At 40.1% G+C, this 20,201-nt stretch overlaps 1 protein-coding gene across 1 annotated transcript in view; it reads right to left on the reverse strand.

Annotated features, from left to right (window-relative positions):
• Positions 1 to 1,694: 1,694 nt before the first annotated feature.
• Positions 1,695 to 20,201, reverse strand: part of pign (phosphatidylinositol glycan anchor biosynthesis class N) — a 195,807-nt gene continuing 177,300 nt past the window's right edge. The window contains exon 29 of the mRNA XM_062977651.1: positions 1,695 to 1,860. Within this exon, the coding sequence (XP_062833721.1) occupies positions 1,830 to 1,860 (31 nt within the window). The 3' untranslated portion in view covers positions 1,695 to 1,829. The remainder of the gene's footprint in view (positions 1,861 to 20,201) is intronic.

A 20,201-nucleotide genomic window follows, 5' to 3' on the forward strand; every position in this document is an offset into this window, starting at 1 on the left:
CAAGCTTCTGCCATCCCGTTTAGCTTGGATAAGTGAGACTCTACTGTACTAAATCACCTATACTTGTGAGAATCTTGTCACATTTTTGTTCTTCCGAAACAATATAGACCTTTCTTTAAAAAAACAAACAAACATGAAAATACAAGGTGACCAAGACTGGGTGCTGAAAAAGTTTTGTAAAATATGTTACAAATGAGTTTCATATTATTAGCACTTTTTCAGTAATCAAAGCATAGCTAATATATATTTTAAACTTAATGAAGGATAATGTTCCTCCTTTTGTTGTGTAAATATAATTGGTTTTAATCACTTTTCTACTTATAGAAGGTGTATGGCATTACTTATTAAAAGTGTATGGGGCCGTGATGGCACAGTGGGTTAAACCACTAATCTGCAGAACTTGCTGACCGAAAGTCGGAGGTTTGAATCTGTGGACGGGGTGAGCTCCCATTGTTAGCCCCAACTTCTGCCAACCTAGCAGTTTGAAAACATGCAAATGTGAATAGATCAATAGGTACCGCTTTGGAGCTCCATGCAGTCATGCCAGCCATGTGATCTAGGAGGTGTCTACAGACAACACCGGTTCTTTGGCTTAGAAATGGAGATGAGCACCAACCCCCAAAGTCGGACATGACTAGACTTAATGTCAAGGGGAAACCTTTACTTTTATGACATTACTGCTAAGGATGTTTGTTTTGTACCACAGGCCAACAGCATAGGAATATGATCATGTGTCTTTTAAAGCAAGCATTTTAATAGAAACAATGGTAATGCAGTACAAACCCCCTATCCACTGGAGACACCGCAGTTCCCTAAGTAAATAAGTAAGTAAGTAACTTTTTTTTTCTATCCTGCCATCATCTCCCGGCTGGGACTCGGGACGGCTAACACGGGACAAAAGCCCAAAAATACAAACAGGTAAAACAGTTAAAACATGTTACGATAAAATACAGTAAAATTGACAATTATACAAACAGTTACCTTAAGCAAACAATGCAATAGACTATCAAAACTCAATTAACAATTAAAATCAAATTAAAATAAAATAGAATAATGGATCAGCCAGGTTGGTGGAGGGGATAGCATGGAGGGGCCACTTGACTAAAGTGCAAAAATATAGTTCTAGAGTGCTTTGGGGTCAAAGACAAAGTGCAAATGTTTCTAGATTGATTGAGTGGTAGACGGTAAACTCATGACATTTAGCAAAAATCACGGAAAATAGAAACCCTGTGGAACAAATGACTTCCAGCAGAAACATACATAGAGTTGCATTGGAGAATCTAGGAACTGCCTAGCGAAGACACCTCTCTAGCACATGTGTGAGCTTACATTGGGATATTCAATTATAGCTGGTCCCATAGAATGCAGAAGAGGGACAGTTTGGCATGTCACACACTCTCAGCCCAAGAGGGAGGAAATACAAACCTTCTCTTGCCAAGAAATCCCTAAGGCCACCATGACTCAACTTGAAAGCACATAACCAAAACAAGTTACTTTGGGTGGAGACTTTGAATTGTCACCTTTTGTTATCAGAAGTACATTTCTAGTGAAATATGAACCCAGCATGGCAATTTCACACCAGTTGTCTAATCTACAAATGCCCTAGGTTTCAAATCACGCAGTAGCAACCAATCTAGTGATCTGTTACATCCCAAGGATACGTGGACACCTTGAAAACCACACTGGAGCCTGGATCATAAGAAACAAGCGGTTTATTGAATGCAAATAGCGTTTAAAGTCAGCAGAATATAAGGTCCATAAAACACTGTCCTTAACTGTTCGACTGTAAGTCCGATAAAGTCTTCCAAAGTTGTAATCCACAGTCAGAGCTAGTCCACAACACTGTCCAAGCAGGAGCAGCTGAAAGACACAGGGAACAAGAGCAAAACATCAGTAATCCACAAACAGTATTCCACAGGAACAAGAAGTAACAAGGGATCACTGAAGCCGGAGTCAACAAGGCAAGAAGAACTCGGAAGATGCAAGGCACAGTTTCGGCAAGGAAGTCACGAAGCAAGGCACTGGAACAAGGCGAACTTGGAGCAAGGTACTGGAACAAGGCAATCAAGGAGCAAGGTACTGGAACAAGGATTCTTCTCCCAAAGATAGCAAAGTTGACACCGCAACAAGAACAAAGAGTGGGGCATCTTTAAAGAGTTTCCAAGGTTAAGGCGCAATGAGAGTCAGAACGGGCAGAACTTCACATGGGAAACTTACTCATTATTTATTTATTTATTTATTTACAGCATTTATACTCCGCCCTTCTCACTCCGAAGGGGACTCAAGGCGGATCACATTATACATTACTCATTAGTGCGCCTGAGAGCCAAATGCCGACTTCTTCTCACATCCTCCCTCTCTCCGATCAAAAACAGCAGTCTCCTCTGCAACAACAACATCTGGCGAACCTGACATTTACTGGTCCTTGGAATGTTCCCCAATAACCGAATCCTCTGTAAGCACATCCTCGGGCTTCGATCCAAGTCTTGAGCAGGCCCGAAATCCGAATCGAACTCTATTTTCTGCTGAAGAGCAGGCTGTGACAGCTGAGCTACAACATGATCCGCCACCTTTCACACCGGGCATTTTTGCCTTGTTTTGCCACTTTGTTGTTTGGCAAAGACAGGGCCTGCCATGCGCCATCACATGACGCACGGCAGGCCCCGACCATATTCCTCCCAAAGTGGGTAGAAATGCAGAAAGGCGCTTCCTCCTCTACTATGGGGACGAAAGTGTAGTTTGGAGCTACCCACACTTTCCTCGCCTTTTACCCGTATAATGGGGGAAAGGGTATCAGGGCAATGCACATTGTTGTGTGTTGCTGTCCTTTCTCCCATCTGATGGGGACAGGACAAGGATGTAAACACACACTGTCCCGTCCCCACAATATGATGGGAGAAGGAAAGCACAGGCTGGCACAACAGCAAGGCCCAAAGTCCTTAGTCTCTAACATCTTCTTAAGAAGAAAGCCGAGGAGTATACTCCTCCCCGTCTATGCTGTCATTTTATATTACTTAAACCAAATTATCCTATATTAATTAGAGTCAGGGATGGACATTCGGGCATCAAACTTTCCTAACCCCCCTGTCTACACAAATTTTACTTCACCGGTATTCCACTGTTTTTCAGGGGCTTGTAAGCACATTCTACCTAGGCATCATCTCATAAACAAATGTTATAGCTGGCAGTCTTGCTATGACTTCACAGGTTGCCAGGACACCTCATAACTCCATGCTTCATCTCCTTATCAGTTCTTTCCTTTCTATCAGCCAATATGTCCTCTCTCATCCTTCTATCACATAAGACTCATAAACACAACTTCTGTGGCTTAACAATCTCAACAAATCACACTGACCTGTTACAGCTTCTCAACAGATAAACAGGCAAACCCTTCCACTGTTGTCAGACATTTTCATTCATCATGGCAACTGTGGAATCTTAATAAATCTAGAGGTTCTTAGGACATGGCCAATACTGTAGGAATTTAACGTCTTAGGAATGTGCGAGCCTCTAGATGTTCTTTGACCACACCTTTCACCAACCCTAGCCAACATAAAGGCCTATATGAGTTGTGGTGAAGCAACCACTTGAGCAATAGTTCCTGACCTTGAGTTCCCAAATGTTGCAATTCAAATTCCAGAAGCCCTAGGCTTCATGACTGATGGGTTGTAGAAAATCAAATTAGGGGACTGAAATGTGACAACCACTGCTTCAGAGAGCCATATATTCCTGGTCCCTGCATTAAATAAGTCCTATGGGAGAAACCAGTCAGACTGAAGTTATTTAATAATAATTCACTGTGAAATCTTGGATAAAAAGAGGCATGCACACACACGCACACACATGAATATATATAATATTAATATTAATAATAATATTATGTTGTAATACAATGTAATAATAATTATAATTCACTATTATAATTGTATATTTATATTACATGCAATATTACTAATAATATTGCAATATAGTTGTATAATATAATATATTGTATGTATATATACTTGTAAACCGCCCTGAGTCCCCTTCGGAGTGAGAAGGGCGGTATATAAATGTCGCAAATAAATAAATAAATAAATAAATAAATAAATGTGTTTTGATTGAGTGTTTGATTGAACGAATGGCTACTCCAAATAGTAAACAAACTCTTTACCATAACACACAGCACCTGTTTCTTAAATTTTCTAGGATTAGAATTCTAAAACCCGACTGAATATATATTTTATTGAATCAATTGAACTTATCCTGTGTTGTCATGCTCAGACTTGCACTGCAGGTCACTCGGAATTCTGTCTGAGCTTTGAAAAGCTGTGTAGTGTTTTTTGCACCCACTTATTATGATGATCTAGATCACCTATCTGAGTTTTGTGAAATGGTCCATACAGGGATTCCTGCAATTTTTGCATCTGAAGACACCTAATACAGTAGAGTCTCACTTATCCAAGCTAAACGGGCCGGCAGAAGCTTGGATAATAAGGAGGGATTAAGGAAAAGCCTATTAAACATCAAATTAGGTTATAATTTTACAAATTAAGCACCAAAACATCATGTTATATAACAAATTTGACAGAAAAAGTAGTTCAATGCGCAGTAATGTTATGTTGTAATTACTGTATTTATGAATTTAGCACCAAAATATCACCATATATTGAAAACATTGACTACAAAAATGGCTTGGATAATCCAGAAGCTTGGATAAGCGAGGCTTGGATAAGTGAGACTCTACTGTACAACCATGAGCTGGGAAATCCTAATCTGAAACGAGTGCTTGTCACTCTATATTTTCAAGAATATGGCTATGTCATCTAAATTGGCCTCACACCTTTTTACCGGTGACATCTTTTATCTCTAGAGCAGGCAACATGAGATCTTCTCTAGATGATCACTGAACTTTTCCAAAACAGAAACTTTTTGGCTTCACTTGACAGGGTCAAGAAAAGAACTTCATTTTATTGCCTTTTTGCAGCCTTTGAGCCTTTTATCTTTCCATTTTGCTTGCATGAAAACACTTTTGTTGTTACATTCAAAACCAAATGTGGACATGGATAAAAGTATACTGATTCCAACAGTATACATTTGTTTTGCTTGCATTGCTATTTTTTAAAACCATCTTTGTCTATTGAAGACACCACTCAGCTTTGAAAAGAGGCATAATAGATTTGTGCCATCTAGCTGGCCTAGTGAAGCTATGACCAATGCAGATTTTGGATTTTGCTTAATAAGAAGTCTTGGCTCTGCCTTTCCTCTCCTTTGCTTCAGTTCCCTCTGTTTAGGTTCCCCAATAGTGTAGATGCCTCCATTTATATTAATTTTTGGGTAGAGCTTTAAAAAAACCCCTAGAGGCCAGCCTTAGTTGGTTTAGTCCATTTGCCTGCACAGAGCTTTCTTGCTAGGCTCTCTTTTCTTTCTGCAATAGAGCTACAGAGTTTAGACGTCTGGATATTGTCTGGAAATCCTAAACCCTAGCAATCCAAACAGGCATCCTTACTAATAAACTCCTCATATACTATCAGTCCCAGTGACAACAGATGCTTGTGGTCAGCTCAAGTTTTACAAAGTAGAAGACCAAGCCCATCCCTTTACATCAGAGGCAAAAGATTTCAAGGATCCCAGAGAGATGACTGCGATCAGCAAAATCTCCTTTTGTAATGTATTGTTTTAAGCTATTTTACAGTAGTCCCGGGTGGAGTTAGCCCTTTGTTCTTCCTGTTTTCAGTAAACTCGTTTTGGTTAACTTTCATCTTGCCTAAAGTGCCTCTGTATGTTAAGGGTCTTGATTTTAATAGAAGGTATACAGAGCCCCTAGAGCCCCGGTGGCGAAGTGCGTTAAAGCACTGAGCTGGAGACCGAAATGTCCCAGGTTCAAACCCCGGGAGCGGCAGGAGCGGCTGCTGTTAGCTCCAGCTCCTGCCAACCTAGCAATTCGAAAACATGCAAATGTGAGTAGATCAATAGGTACCGCTCCGGCGGGAAGGTAACGGCGCTCCATGCAGTCATGCCGGCCACATGACCTTGGAGGTGTCTACGGACAACGCCAGCTCTTCGGCTTAGAAATGGAGATGAGCACCAACCCCCAGAGTCAGACATGACTGGACTTAACGTCAGGGGAAACCTTTACCTTTACCTTATACAGAGCCCCTGAGTAAAGCCAGACACCATAGTTTTCCCAAAGGCCCGAGCGTGCCATCACACTTAATGGAAAGTGGAATTAGAGTAATGAGGCCAGTGATAATTAAACAAGTGAAATAATGGCCTTCAAAACATCATGATGTGAACTCATGACATAGCTTGGCAAGGTTCCTTTTTTTTACTTCTCCTTCCAGAATCTGGGAGTCCAGAAAAGGAACTCTGAGCCATTACTTTTTACGGATTCTTTTCAGCAGCTATACCTCCAAATCTTGCATCCTGCCATACATATACTAGAGCCATCTGGGGTTTGAAGAAAACAGCAGGTAGCATGATATTCATCTTCACTTGTGACCTGCAACTGAGCACAAGCCTGCAGAGATGACAGACCGCTGCAATTAAGACCTTCTATCTTTTTCTCCATGTTTAAAGCAGCTACTTTCAAAGGACAATGCTGCCGACTCCCCGAGTGCAGCTGCAGCTCCAAATTATTCCCTTCTTGCCATTAGTCCCTGATTAATTTCTAACATTTGTTATGAATGCATCAGTAAGCACTGGCTGGCGCAGAGGGGATGAGAGCATCACAATAAGAAAAGCTGCCTTGTCTGAGAAGATGTCACGCATTTGAAATGTCCTGTCGCAAAGAACAAAAGATGGGTTCCATCTCACCTCTGGCAAAGGAAAAAGAGCATCTGTTCCATAGTCTGCCTCAGTGATTTCAATCACCCTTCCCTACACCCAGTGTACTAGTTTGCTTGCCTTGGAGGGATCTGAAGCCAAGTGCGGGTGGAGAGCTATGAAAAATAAGACACCCCCCCCCCCCCGCCATTCTCTGAGAATTTAGGGTTGTGTGGGGAGATAATTTTAAGGCACCACTTTGCAGATTCGGTTTCCTTGGGAGGAAGAGAGCATACATTCATGGACTGCTTGTGTGTGAGAGAGATTTGCTTTATTTACAAATACACTAACAGAAGCAAAAAGGTGTTAGAATTATTATGCAAATGCTTAATATACGGGAGACCTCAGCCGCTTAGCTGAGCAGGACCAAGCCATTTGACTTAGACAATTTCCCTTTAAAAGGCACTGCATAAAGCAGAGTGCTTAAGAAAACAAAAGTCACGCACAGCTGGAAACTAGAGCAAGGCATACTAGAAAGCAACACCAACAGAGTTTAAAAGCTATGCCTGAACTATTGATCTAACAGCCGCCCCCCATCTAGAAGCATGCATGAAATGATACCCAGAAACACCAATAATAACATAATAAGATACAATTTACTCACGAAGACTTGCATGAGAGAAAATCATACAGGTAAGATATTTCACTAATCCAAGGCTGGAGTTAAAATTGCTGGAAGAAATATTAACAATCTTAGATATACAGATTTTTTTGTGTGTCAGGAGCAACCAGAGTTGCTTATGGGGTAAGTGAATTGGCCGTCTGCAAGGACGTTGCCCAGGGGACGCCCGAATGTTTTTGATGTTTTACCATCCTTGTGGGAGGCTTCTCTCATGTCCCCGTATGGAGCTGGAGCTGATAGAGGGAGCTCATCCGCGCTCTCCCCGGGTGGGATTCGAACCTGGCAGCTTTCAGGTCAGCAACCCAACCTTCAAGTCACTAGGCTTTTATCCCCTAGGCCACTGGAGGCTCCAGATGATATACAGATGATACCACTCTGATGGCTGAAAGCAAGGAGGAGCTGAGGAGCCTTATCACCAAGGTGAAAGAAGAAAGTGCAAAAGCAGTTAAACATCAAGAAAACCAAGATTATGGCAGCCAGACTGATTGATAACTGGCAAATAGAGGGAGAAAACGTGGAGGCAGTGACAGACTTTATATTTCTAGGCGTGAAGATTATTGCAGATGCAGACTGCAGCCAGGAAATCAGAAGACGTTTACTTCTTGGGAGGAGAGCAATGACCAACCTCGATAAAATAATAAAGAGTAGAGACATCACTCTGGCAATGAAGGTCCACATAGTTAAAGCAATGGTATTCCCCGTAGTAACCTATGGATTCAAGAGCTGGACCATAAGGAAGGCTGAGTGAAGGAAGATAGACACTTTTGAACTTCCTTGGAGGAAAATTCTGAGAGTGCCTTGGACCGCAAGAAGATCCAACCAGTCCATACTCCAGGAAATAATGTCCGACTGCTCACTAGAGGGAAGGATATTAGAGGCAAAGATAAAGTACTTTGGCCACATAATGAGAAGACAGGAAAGCTTGGAGAAGATAATGATTCTGGGGAAAATGGAAGGAAAAAGGAAGAGAGGCCGACCAAGGGCAAGATGGATGGTATCCTTGAAGTGACTGGCTTGATCTTGAAGGAACTGGGGGTTGCGACGGCCGACAGGAAGCTCTGGTGTGGACTGGTCCATGAGGTCACGAAGAGTTGGAAGCAACTGAATGAATAAACAACAACAAAAAGGATCTTTGGTTGCAGGTATATCCAAGGTACAGCCAACATGAGGCCCCAAAAGAAAAAAATGCAGATCCCATAGCATGCATACTACATTGTCCAAAATGGTGCTCAAATGGAGCTAGGCAATGCCAGATTGACAGCAAAAAGGAAAAAACAAGGCGAGAGAGAGAGAGAGAGAAACGATTGTCTCCCCCTTTTATGCCTTCTTTAGGATCAAAGAACTGGCCTACGTGCTTTGCTATCATGTTCTCAATGGTGACTATGGTCCCTCTAACCCACATGCAAAGGTTTATGAAGGCCATAAACCTGACAAGCACTCTAGTGATCTTAGACAGGCAACATGCAAGGGACTTGAACCATTCTAACATGCATGACAAGATTGTTAGTTTATCCAACAGCCCTCCTTAATCTCCCATGTATTTAAATAGTTAGTCCCATCTTGACACAAAGATTCTGGAAACCATCTCTTGGTAGTGGTTTTGTCAAAATATTCACCACCATCTCTTTCATTGGATAGTATGCCATCTTGATCGTTCCATCTTGTGCGAGCCTCCGCACACTGTGATATCGGATTCGATTATGCTTAGTTCTCATAAAGACACCACTTTGCAGATTCAGTTTCCTTGGGAGGAAGACAGCATACATTCATGGACTGCTTGTGTGTGAGAGAGATTTGCTTTATTTACAAATACACTAACAGTAGCCAAAAGGAACAGTGTGTGCATTCCTGCCAGGTAACAGCCACATCCACTACTACATATCAGATCTTTTGAAAAGAGGAACCTTGAACTCTCAAGATGTTTCCTCCAGCTTCGGCTCTCTCCATTCACTCATTCTGCCTTTATTACAAATCACTCTGTTTCTTAGCATTCTCTCTCCCACACACCCGCAACCACGAGTTTTGCCAAATTCTGTAATCCTCTGATCAGGTATTGTTTTAAGGCAAGTCAACAGAGATAAGTCTGTTTATAATAAACACATAGGAACTACAACACAAGACATTCTTAGGTTTGGGTTGCCATGAGTTTTCTGGGCTGTATGGCCAGCCTCATTATAATTCTATTCTGAATTTTACTAGGTCCCTCTTATCTGGGTATTTTAATCTAATGATTCTATCTTTATATTGCTGCTGCAGTCCCCCCCACCTCTGAAGTTTGACTGAATTGTATTGGTAGTTGTTTGATATTATTACTGTAGTATTAACTTTTGTTTTAACTTTTGTTTTATTACCTTATTGTGTTTTAACCTGTGTATATTGTGCTAATGTATTTGTGCTGTTGCTTTTGTAACAATGTGAGCCGCCCCGAGTCCCCGCGGGGAGATGGCGGCGGGGTATAAATACATTATTATTATTATTATTATTATTATTATTATTATTATTATTATTATTATTATTATTTGCATTGTGATCCGCCCCGAGTCCCCTTTGGCATGAAAAGGGCGGAATATAAATACTGTAAATAAATACATACATACATACATCTGACAAGGTCCTATGTAGTCTTCCCATCTATCTATATAAATGCCATAAAGCCCACCTTAAAAGCCAGCAGCCACATTGGGCAAACTAAGTCAATTCAGCACCCAGTTGAATAGAAGAAGGATTATGTTTCTGTCCCCTCCTGCTGGTGAATGAGACAATCAGAAGCAGGACCTCCCATTGCAAATCCTTATCACAACTTTATTCACTGACAGGGAAGGTGGTGGAAAGTCTTCTTCCTTGTATCCTGATATGCAGCTGAACAAACTTTGGCAATCCAGATCCTTTGTAGATTTAACTAAGTAACTTTGTAGAATATTGGCAATAGTATTTTTAAATCCTGTTTTGGCAGAGTGGACAATATGCACAGCTATTACTTTGCTAAAATTACCAAAAACACATTTCCCCATAATATACTTTACATCCTGCCCTTTCTAGTGTGTGAGCTCAATGTGTTATCCATTGTCTCCTGATCTCTGGTTTTAATTCACAATAATTCTACAAGGTAGATTAAGCAAAAAGAGAGTAACTACCACTAGGCCATTCCTCTGTAGAAACTAGAACGCGCATCTTCCATGCCCTGGGGTCTAATGCTTTCCTAAATTGTAGAGCTATTAATGATAGCAGTCTGTATGAATGACGTTAATGAAAAAGAGGCCGGACAGAGCCAATAGGTTCTTTATTTATTTTGCACTAAATAAGCACATTTGAAAATCTAATTTCTAACACATTTCAGTTTTTCAGCTCATAACCATCTGTATTGTGATTTAATAAATCCAACTTCTGTTGACTCTTCATTTTTCAGCACAGTTTTGCAAATGCAATTCTGAATGACAATTCAAATTAAACACACGGTAATATGATCACCAGTCCAGTTAATATCTATCTCAACTTCGGTAAAATCTAGACCGTTCTTGTATTTGTAGAAAATGAATTTTGATAATTTGTAATGTTTGGATAAATATTTCTGGGTGACAAAAATGTTTGGTAAAGTAGGAGAAACATGGAATGAAATAAGATTGTTAGGGTATTGTCGTCTTCTCTTTTTGGTCTTAACATGGATTTCAAGGGCTCCTACAACTTTACAAAGCAGCACAGTGGCCCCTTAGTATCCAGTGGAGTTTGATTCCAGGACTCCCTGTGGGTACCAAAATAACAACAACAACAACAACAACTTTGTTTTCATATCCTGCTTCCATCTCCCTGAAAGGATTTGGGATGGCTAACACAGGGATAAACAACATAAATTAAAACATAAATCAGTAAAATTAAAATGTTATAACCACATAAAACAACATCAGCAGCAATTTAAAACCTGGACAATAACGGTCCAGTCCCAGGGTGCACCTACACTGTAAAACTGCCATGGCTCAATACTATGGAATCATATGAGTTATAGTTTTATAAGCTTTCTCTGCCAAAGAGTGTTGATGCCTCACCAAGGATTCCATATAAATGACCCAGAACAGTTAAACTAATGTCAAACTGCATTAATTCTACAGTGTAGATCCACCCCAATTATATATGATAATGTAGCAAAGTTATAAAGTGTCTGCTATATAAAATGGCAAAATCAAGGTGTGCTTTTTAGAATTGTCTTTCTTTTTCTATTTTACAAGCTTTAGGTAATTCTGAATCCACGTATACTAAATCTGTGGACATAGAGGCCGGCCTGTATGAAGAAATGCCTGATTCCAGCAAAATTGATCTTTTATTATTTTTAGAAGTGTGATGGACAGTGGGGAATGATTATTAACTGAGTGTGCTAACACTGAGAGCCCTATAATTTAATGCCTCCCATCTCAACTTTTCCTATGTAAGTGATTTGAGTCTTGATACTTGACATTTGTTAAGTCCCCAATGCTGAGTAACTAACAAAAAGCAAGAAATGATTTATCAAAAAAATCCAAGAGAACTAAGCCTTCTTAAAGAACCAGCTGGGAAATAGAAAAATGATTGGCTCTTTAGAACTGTGGTTTATATAATTAATGTGATTAACAATTTAATCCTAGAGAAATATTTCTGCCAAAATTCCAACTTAAGTCAATCACTTCGGTTTAAAAAGAAATTTAATTAAGTTGTCCTTTTTTGTTAGCAAATTTCCAAATTAATTAATAAGGTAATTGATTTTAATTAGTTGGTTCCTATCATTGCCCCCAAGCAAGCCAAGTTATTTTGGCACAGGAGGCCAAGAATCCCTCAAGCACCTCTCTCCGTCTCAAACAGGAAAAAATACAATAATAACAAATCAAATAACTAACAATTTTCTGCCACTTCATGATACTGTGAATCAGCTGAGACAGCCAAATAAGCACTTGCCTACACTGATGTTTGGCACCACATTTCCCTGGTTCACATTGGCCCCATTAAGGTCACTCACATCATGGTGAGATCACCATAAGTGGCTACAACATTTCCCACAGCTGAACTCACTTCTCTGTTAAAAGGCAGCCTGCATTTCCAATTCTTTGCATATTTTTGGCCACATAGCCATGGACCCTGGTTATTTTCTTCTCATGCATGTGAATAAACATATTTTCTGTTAAACAGAACTGCACTAATACTAATATATTGCCATGCATGTAGATTTGAAAAGAAACATTTGCTAGTAGGAATGTAGATCTTCCACCATAAGCTCATCATAACTAATTCCTCTCCTGAACAACACAAGGAAGAACCACAAGTCAAACAGTCATGATAAACTCATGGGAAAAGCTGAGGTTTTTTTAAACAGTTAAGAAGCCCAAAAAATAATTGGAAACAGAGGACTTCATCACATTAAGGCAATGAAATGGATGAAAATGTTTTGTTCAGTAGAGCTCAGTAGAGTTCCATTTTTTGATTAAATGGATGAATTTCTTACCTTCACCACACTTCCATGCAACTTACCGTGTTTCCCCAAAAATAAGACAGTGTCTTATATTAATTTTTGCTCCCAAAGATGCGCTAGGTCTTATTTTCAGGGGATGTTTTATTTTTCCATGAAGAAGAATTCACATTTATTGTTGAACAAAAAATGAACATTTATTATATACTGTATGGTAGTTGTCATCACAAACCAGCATAACCATACAAACTGAATCCTATCAATAATTTTGTGTTATTACAATTATTTCCATGTACAACACTCTATGGTATATCTTGCATGCTCTGGTGTTCTGTTTGGCAGGCATGCTTCTTACTTTCGGGGGAGGCTTTATATTTAGCAATTCAGCAAAACCTCTGCTAGGTCTTATTTTTTGGGAATGTCCTATTTTAGGGGAAACGGGGTAGTATGTTCTCCACATTCTTTGAGTAAATTTTCACTACATTACAGATCTAAGGCCCTGCCCAGCATCCCTTCTCCTGCATTATTTGTTGGAAGAAATCCTCCTCTCCTTGAAATCTCAGCCTCGCTCTGTATTAACATGAGAGCTGAGAAGTTTCTGAACAAACTCAGTTTGTCCCTTTGGGATGCTGCCTAAAAGAGAGGAGGAAGTAAGAAAGAAAGAAAGATAAGAACAAGATGAATTACTGTATATAATCGAGTATAAGCCTAGTTTTTCAGCCCTTTTTTTAGGGCTGAAAAAGCTCCCTTCGGCTTATACTCGAGTGAGGATCCTGGTTGGCTTATACTCAAGTATATAGGTAATCAGACTTAGACAGTCTTATCTTATTAAAGTCTTATTATTATTATTATTATTATTATTATTATTATTATTATTATCATAAATTACAATTTTATGTAAACATTCAAAAACATTTAACCTATTGATGCCTCAAATAATGTAATTTTATTAGTATCTATTTTTATTTTTATTTTTGAAATTTGCCAGTAGCTGCTGCATTTCCCACCCTCGTCTTATACTCGAGTCAATAGGTTTTCCCAGTTTTGTGATAAAATTAGGTGCCTCGGCTTACATTCAGGTCAGCTTATACTCTATATACGGTAGGTATTACAGTGTTATTTCTGACATGGGGGAAGGGGGAAAAACTCTGCAACTTAGTTGAATGTGATCTGGGAACAAAGTATTATACACTGTATACAGTAATACTTTCAAAATCATATACAAACAGATTACTAGGGGATACTTGCATCATAGCGTAATTGCAGCCAGGCTTTGAAGCTGCAAGGCTATTCGATGTCAGTCAAGGTGGCCAGTTGCAACATTCCCTCTTGCCTCTGATAATAATGAGATAATGCTTCTGGAACACTGCCTAGACAGATCTGAAAGGCTCTAGAGTTTAATTCAACTCAGTGGGCTTTATTTCTGAAGGTACCATAAGCCAGAAAATAGTAAACTTTTGCCTATGTAGCTTTGCCTCTGCATATGCCCCTCCCTTCCTCTGAGCTGGTGCCTTTCTCCAGAAAGTTCCAAGACCAAAAGTTAGCTTGAAATCAACAAGTGAGGTTACAGGTATCACTTATGCCAAATGGGTGTGGAAGGTGAGGAAGACCCTCAGCCATTGGTTAATTTTAGATAAGCAAAAGGTATAAATTCTTAGTTTGCTGCGACATGCTTTTGCGACGGCCATTTTCATGGTACAGCCCTCTGGGGTATGTACAGCTGTCGCCTTCTCACAGCTGTGGTGAAAATAAACTTTGCTTTTTGCATCTCTCACGAGACTGGGTTTTCTGCCTGATTTCCCTCCTGAGCCAGGGCCCTTTGAAGATAATTGTCTTACATTTCCAAGGAATTTTATCTTGAAGTGACATTATCTAGGGCCCCATCAGCACTGCCATATAATCCAGCTTCTGAATCCCAAAAATCTGAATACTTGGATCATTGCAGAATTGCAGCCAGGCTTTGGAGCTGCAAGGCTATTCAATGCTAACCAAGGTGGCCAGTTGCTAAATTCCCACTTGCCTCTGATAATAATGATGAGATAATGCTTCTGGAATGTGGCCAGACAGTCCTGAAAGGTGCTAGAGTTTAATTGAACTCAGTGGGCCTTCTTTCCAAGGAATTTTATCTTGATGTGACATTTGCAACAATCCCACTTGCCTCTGAGGATGCCTGCCACAGATGTGGGCAAAATGAAATCCAGCTTCTGAATAATGCTTGGTAGCATTATTGTAGCCAGGCTTTGAAGCAGCAGGGGTACTCCCCCCTCCTCTCTCTCTTGCTTTTTCTCTTTCTCTGTTGTGCAAAATTAGCCCCCCCCCAAAAAAAAACCATAACAAACAAAAAAGATAGCAATGTTCTGTCACGCGCTGGGCCTGTAGCTATTGTCTTTGTATAGGACGTATACTTTATGCCCAGCGGGAAGCCAGGGCGCCTCAAAGAGAGTTTCTTGAGGATTTTCCTGAAAAGGATAGTCCTTTGAGTCTTTAATGAGATAACAAAGTCTTTATTATTGAACAAATAATATATCTTCAAGGAGTCAAATAACACTTCAAGGTTTCCTTAATAAACTGTTGGTATTTTTCAGTCTTGTCCCCAGGGGACAGGCAATTGGCTTTGGATAACTGTGCTTTCTCTATAAAAAGAAAACCCCCTTATAACCTCTCCCAGGCTGTCTATTATATGGGCCTAGCTGATGTGGGACCCACTACTGATTCCAAATGCATCTGGGTATCGAGTGGACCTGCCAACCAAGGCTTGCAAATGTTTCAGCTGGGGTTCCATGGATCTGTGGTGCTGTTCCCTCTCCAAGGTTTCTTTGGAAACTTTAGGGCTGTTTCCCTCAGGAGCTGTGAGGCTGAGAGGCTGTGAGCTCTTAGCCAGAACCTTTGGGACCTTTCCCCTGGAATTTCTGTTTCTGATTTCTCAGATGTTCTATATCCCTGGATGTTCTTGAGATATGAAGCTTTTCTACAGGAAGAGCTGGTCTACGTCCTATAGCTTAGGTTCCTTAAGTGAGACTGAATTAAAAATTGCTCCTTCCCTCCCAGAGCCCTGAACAAGCGGCGGAACCAAACTTAATGATGATGGACAGGTGGCCTGCCCTATGACTGCAAACATTAGCAGAAAGAAAATAAAGTTGGAGCTTCTGGTACAGCCGTACAAGCACAGGCAACAACATCTGAATAATTTGGAGGAGTCTGAATAATCTGAATAATTTGGAGGAGTCATTCCTCACCTATATGATAGGTCTCGATGTGCATTATTTCATTAGAATGAGCCTTTTTTTTTTTGCTTTCTTCATTTTTCTCACACTGTTCATGTACACTCAGAGGATGCTGCTTTTTATTTTGCCTCTTGTAGGCAGGAACACAAGCTCCAGTACAGAATCATATTCAGCCCTCATATAAACTTTATCGCAGCCAACAATTTAAGTTCAGTCCTCCTTTGACATCTTCCCAATACCGTTGTTGCTAAGAGGAAAGGCCAAGAACAAGACGGGAAAGAGGAACTGCATAGATGTGAAAAGCCTGTGTAAAAAGCTTCTTTGTAAGAGCATTCTTGCCTGAGATATACCAGTAACTAAAATATTAAAACGTAGAGCAACATGTACCTGCTAGCTCTGGCTAGAATAGACTCACTGAATCAATGGATTTTAGATAACTCGCATCACCAGGTGCACTTTGATTCATTGGCCCTGAGCTAGTTGGAACTAGCAAATGGATTCAGGCTTTTCACTTTACTGCTTCTGGAACTCCATTCAGGGTTAGAAGAGACAGAAAACCTAATTTGGTCTACAAAAGCCCTGAGATGTATTTTTCATGCTCATTCAGGTGTGCTGGCAGTCATGGTAGAGACCTATATCTGGCTGCTTCTCCTTGGTGACATATGTGGACATAATGAGAAAGGTGGGGTTTTTTGGATAAGAATAATAGTTGTACACAACTGTACACAACAGTGGAAGCAGAGTTCTGTTAGTGAACCATTTCACATGCTGCTACAACTTGACATTCAGAGGGAAATGTACTTTGTGCCCGTCATTGCACATTGCACACATGGGAGTCCATTGCCCCATGTCTCGCACATTGTACTACATGATCACAGCCATGCATCTTGGCTTCCATTGTGCAATTATTGTGTTACACTACTAGCCAGTGTAAGGACTGTGAAATGAAAGCAAACCACAATTCAACTGGTGGTGTTTTTTTTTACGCAATACGGCACCAGTGTAGTATCTTGGCTCATGTCCATTGAGATTAAGTAAAGGTAAAGGCTTAAGTCCAGTTGTGTCCAACTCTGGGGATTGGTGCTCATCTCCGTTTCTAAGTCGAAGAGATGACGTTGTCAATAGACGTCTCCAAGGTCATGTGGCCGGCATGACTGCATAGAGCGCTGTTATCTTCCCGCCAGAGCAGTACCTATATATATATATATATATATATATATATATATATATAATTTTATTGATACATTAAAAGTGGGGGAACAATTTGGGAAAGATAGAGAAAAGACTGAATATAGAGGATCAGTAAGGTTAAAAAAAAGGTATCCCAAAACAAACACATAACAAAACATAGTATGTAACCTTACTTAGTTTATCCATACCTCACAACCTCTGAGGATGCCTGCCATAGATGTGGGCAAAACGTCAGGAGAGAATACTTCTGGAACATGGCCACACAGCCCGAAAGACATACAACAACCCTGTGATCCCGGCCATGAAAGCCTTCGACAACACATAAAACATAGTATATTGCATCTTCCAGATCTTCTGCATTGCGGATCATGTTTTCTTCGTGCCTATACATTGACCAGCATTGGTATTTTTACTTCTACGGGTCTTGGGTTGTTGTTTAACCTGTTTCAATGAAGGGTTTTTTTTTTGTTAGATATAGTCCCAATTTGCTCCAGTCTGTCTTTTGCCTTTGTGAGTTATTCTCTGATAATATTTGTGTCAGTAAGTCCATGTTCCTAATGTCTAGGATTCTCAAGATCTATTTTTCCGTGGAAGGAATTTCTTGGGTTTTCCACAATTGTGCTAGGCATATCCTGGCGGCCGTTACAAAATATACAAACCACTTGTTCGTATTAGGGTCCATCTGAAAATCTGTAATTCCTAAGAGAAAATACTCTGGTTTTAAATCAAAATTTATTTGAAGTATTTTCTCCATCTCTTTGTGGACTTCACGCCAGAACTTTTTTACTTTTTTACACCTCCACCACATATGTATGAAGTCTCCCTTGTGTTTCTCACATTCCCAACATTTCCCATTACCTTTTCCTTTACTGAATCTATTGATCTACTCAGATTTGCATGTTTTCGAACTGCTAGGTTGGAAGAAGCTGGGGCTAACAGCAGGAGCTCACACGCTCCTCGGATTCGAACCACCAACCTTTCGGTCAGCAAGTTCAGCAGCTCAGCGGTTTTACTCACTATGCCACCGGGATCTCCATGGAAAAAGGGATATCAGATCATAAATTATCCTAATAGTCATAATTGGGCAGCAAACAAGACCCCTGGGCCATATTTACACGGAAGGCTATATTAGTCCTTTTCAAAAGCCACCTGGGACAACTTTTCCTTCTGACTGCTTTTGACAACCCATCTGATGAACTGCTAGGTTGGCAGAAGCTGATGCTAACAGCGGGAGCTCACCCCACTCCCTGGATTTGAACCGCCGACCTATTGGTCAGCAGATTCAGCAGCTCAGTGGTTTAATCCGCTGTGCCACCGCAGGCTCCCAATTGAGATTAGCATGCCTTTTTAAATAAAAGTATACATTTCAAAAAACCCAGAATTTGAAGAAATCCTATCCCATTTGATAGAATAATGGGGCTTCAGTAGGAGTACAAAGCAGAGTTAAGGTTCTGCAGGGCATAGCCCCATGCAAACACAGCCTATCCTACCTTCTATGTGACACAGTAAGTAGATTGATGCTTTCTCATTGCACAGAGTATGAAGTTATTTCTCGGATCAGCTATAACCAGCGATGTGGCGGATCTGAGCTTCACAATATTAAAGCACCAGGACATTTTGATAACCAGGATCTATGACATAGTAGGTAAGGATTGCCTTGGCACAGTGCTTTGCAGCCCACAAAGCTTCCAAGTCCTTAATTTAAAAAAGAAATCAGCCAGGTTTTCTACCAGTAATATCCCCAAATCATCATAACAGCTACAAAAAAGGTAGTTAGGCACTCCATAAGCATAATACACACTTCCAAAAATCAACAGTTTTTTCAGCCAGATTTAGAACTGCATTCTGAATATTTTGGCACTCCATTGAGTCATTGTGTCAAATGTGACATGGTGATTTTAGTGTTGGACTATAACTTTGGAGACCATGGCTCGAATCCTTCCCACCATGGAAATCTACTGTATGACCTTGGGCAAATCACACTCACTCAACTACAGAGTAAGGCAAACACAAATCACCTTTGAACAAATCTTGCCAAGAAACCCCTAGGATTGATTTGCCTTATTTTCATGATAAGCGAATATGTTGGATAATAAGGAGGGATTAAGGAAAAGCCTATTAAACATCAAATTAGGTTATGATTTTACAAATTAAGCACCAAAACATCATGTTATACAACAAATTTTGCAGAAAAAGTAGTTCAATACACAGTAATGCTATGTTGTAATTACTGTATTTACAAATTTAGCACCAAAATATCATGATGTATTGAAAACATTGACTACAAAAATGCGTTGGATAATCCAGAACGTTGGATAAGCGAGTGTTGGATAAGTGAGACTCTACTGTAACACTGAAATCCTAGAGTAGAAATACAAATTTCTTAAGTGCTTCTTCTGAGCAACTTTTATATATTTCCTACTGAAAAACAGTTGCCAGTCTTTCTATTCTCCTTTTCACTGTGCTTCTAAGTGAAACAACAATAGCATTGCTGGCATCTGTGCAAAGGCTTCCTGAACTGCATTAAGAGATACAAATCACTCTCTCAGGCAATCCATCTTCTGCAAGGGATGAAGATTAAAATTAAATTCCTAGAAATTCAAACAATTCTGTATGAGATGGTAGGAATGGAGAAATATCCTGAGGCAGAACAAGAACACGGCTAGTTTCCTCTACCTTTTTATTCAAACATATGCAGTGAAAAAGAGCACAAGCTTGCGTGCTTTCAAACTGCCTTTACCTGAGGCAAATGAAAAATATATTTTTCAGTTGCATTATGTCTCTTGAATTTATTTACCTGAAAGTCTACTGAGGGGTGTTTTTGCAGCCTGCAATGAATGCTGTTGGCAATCAGGCAGTTTCTAAAAGGTAAACAGCATTAAAGTGGATGGACCTATCTTGATCTTCCCTTTAAACATATGCGATGCCCCAG

Source organism: Anolis carolinensis, chromosome 4, assembly GCF_035594765.1.
Source record: "Anolis carolinensis isolate JA03-04 chromosome 4, rAnoCar3.1.pri, whole genome shotgun sequence".
In the NCBI taxonomy this organism is placed as follows: domain Eukaryota; kingdom Metazoa; phylum Chordata; class Lepidosauria; order Squamata; family Dactyloidae; genus Anolis; species Anolis carolinensis.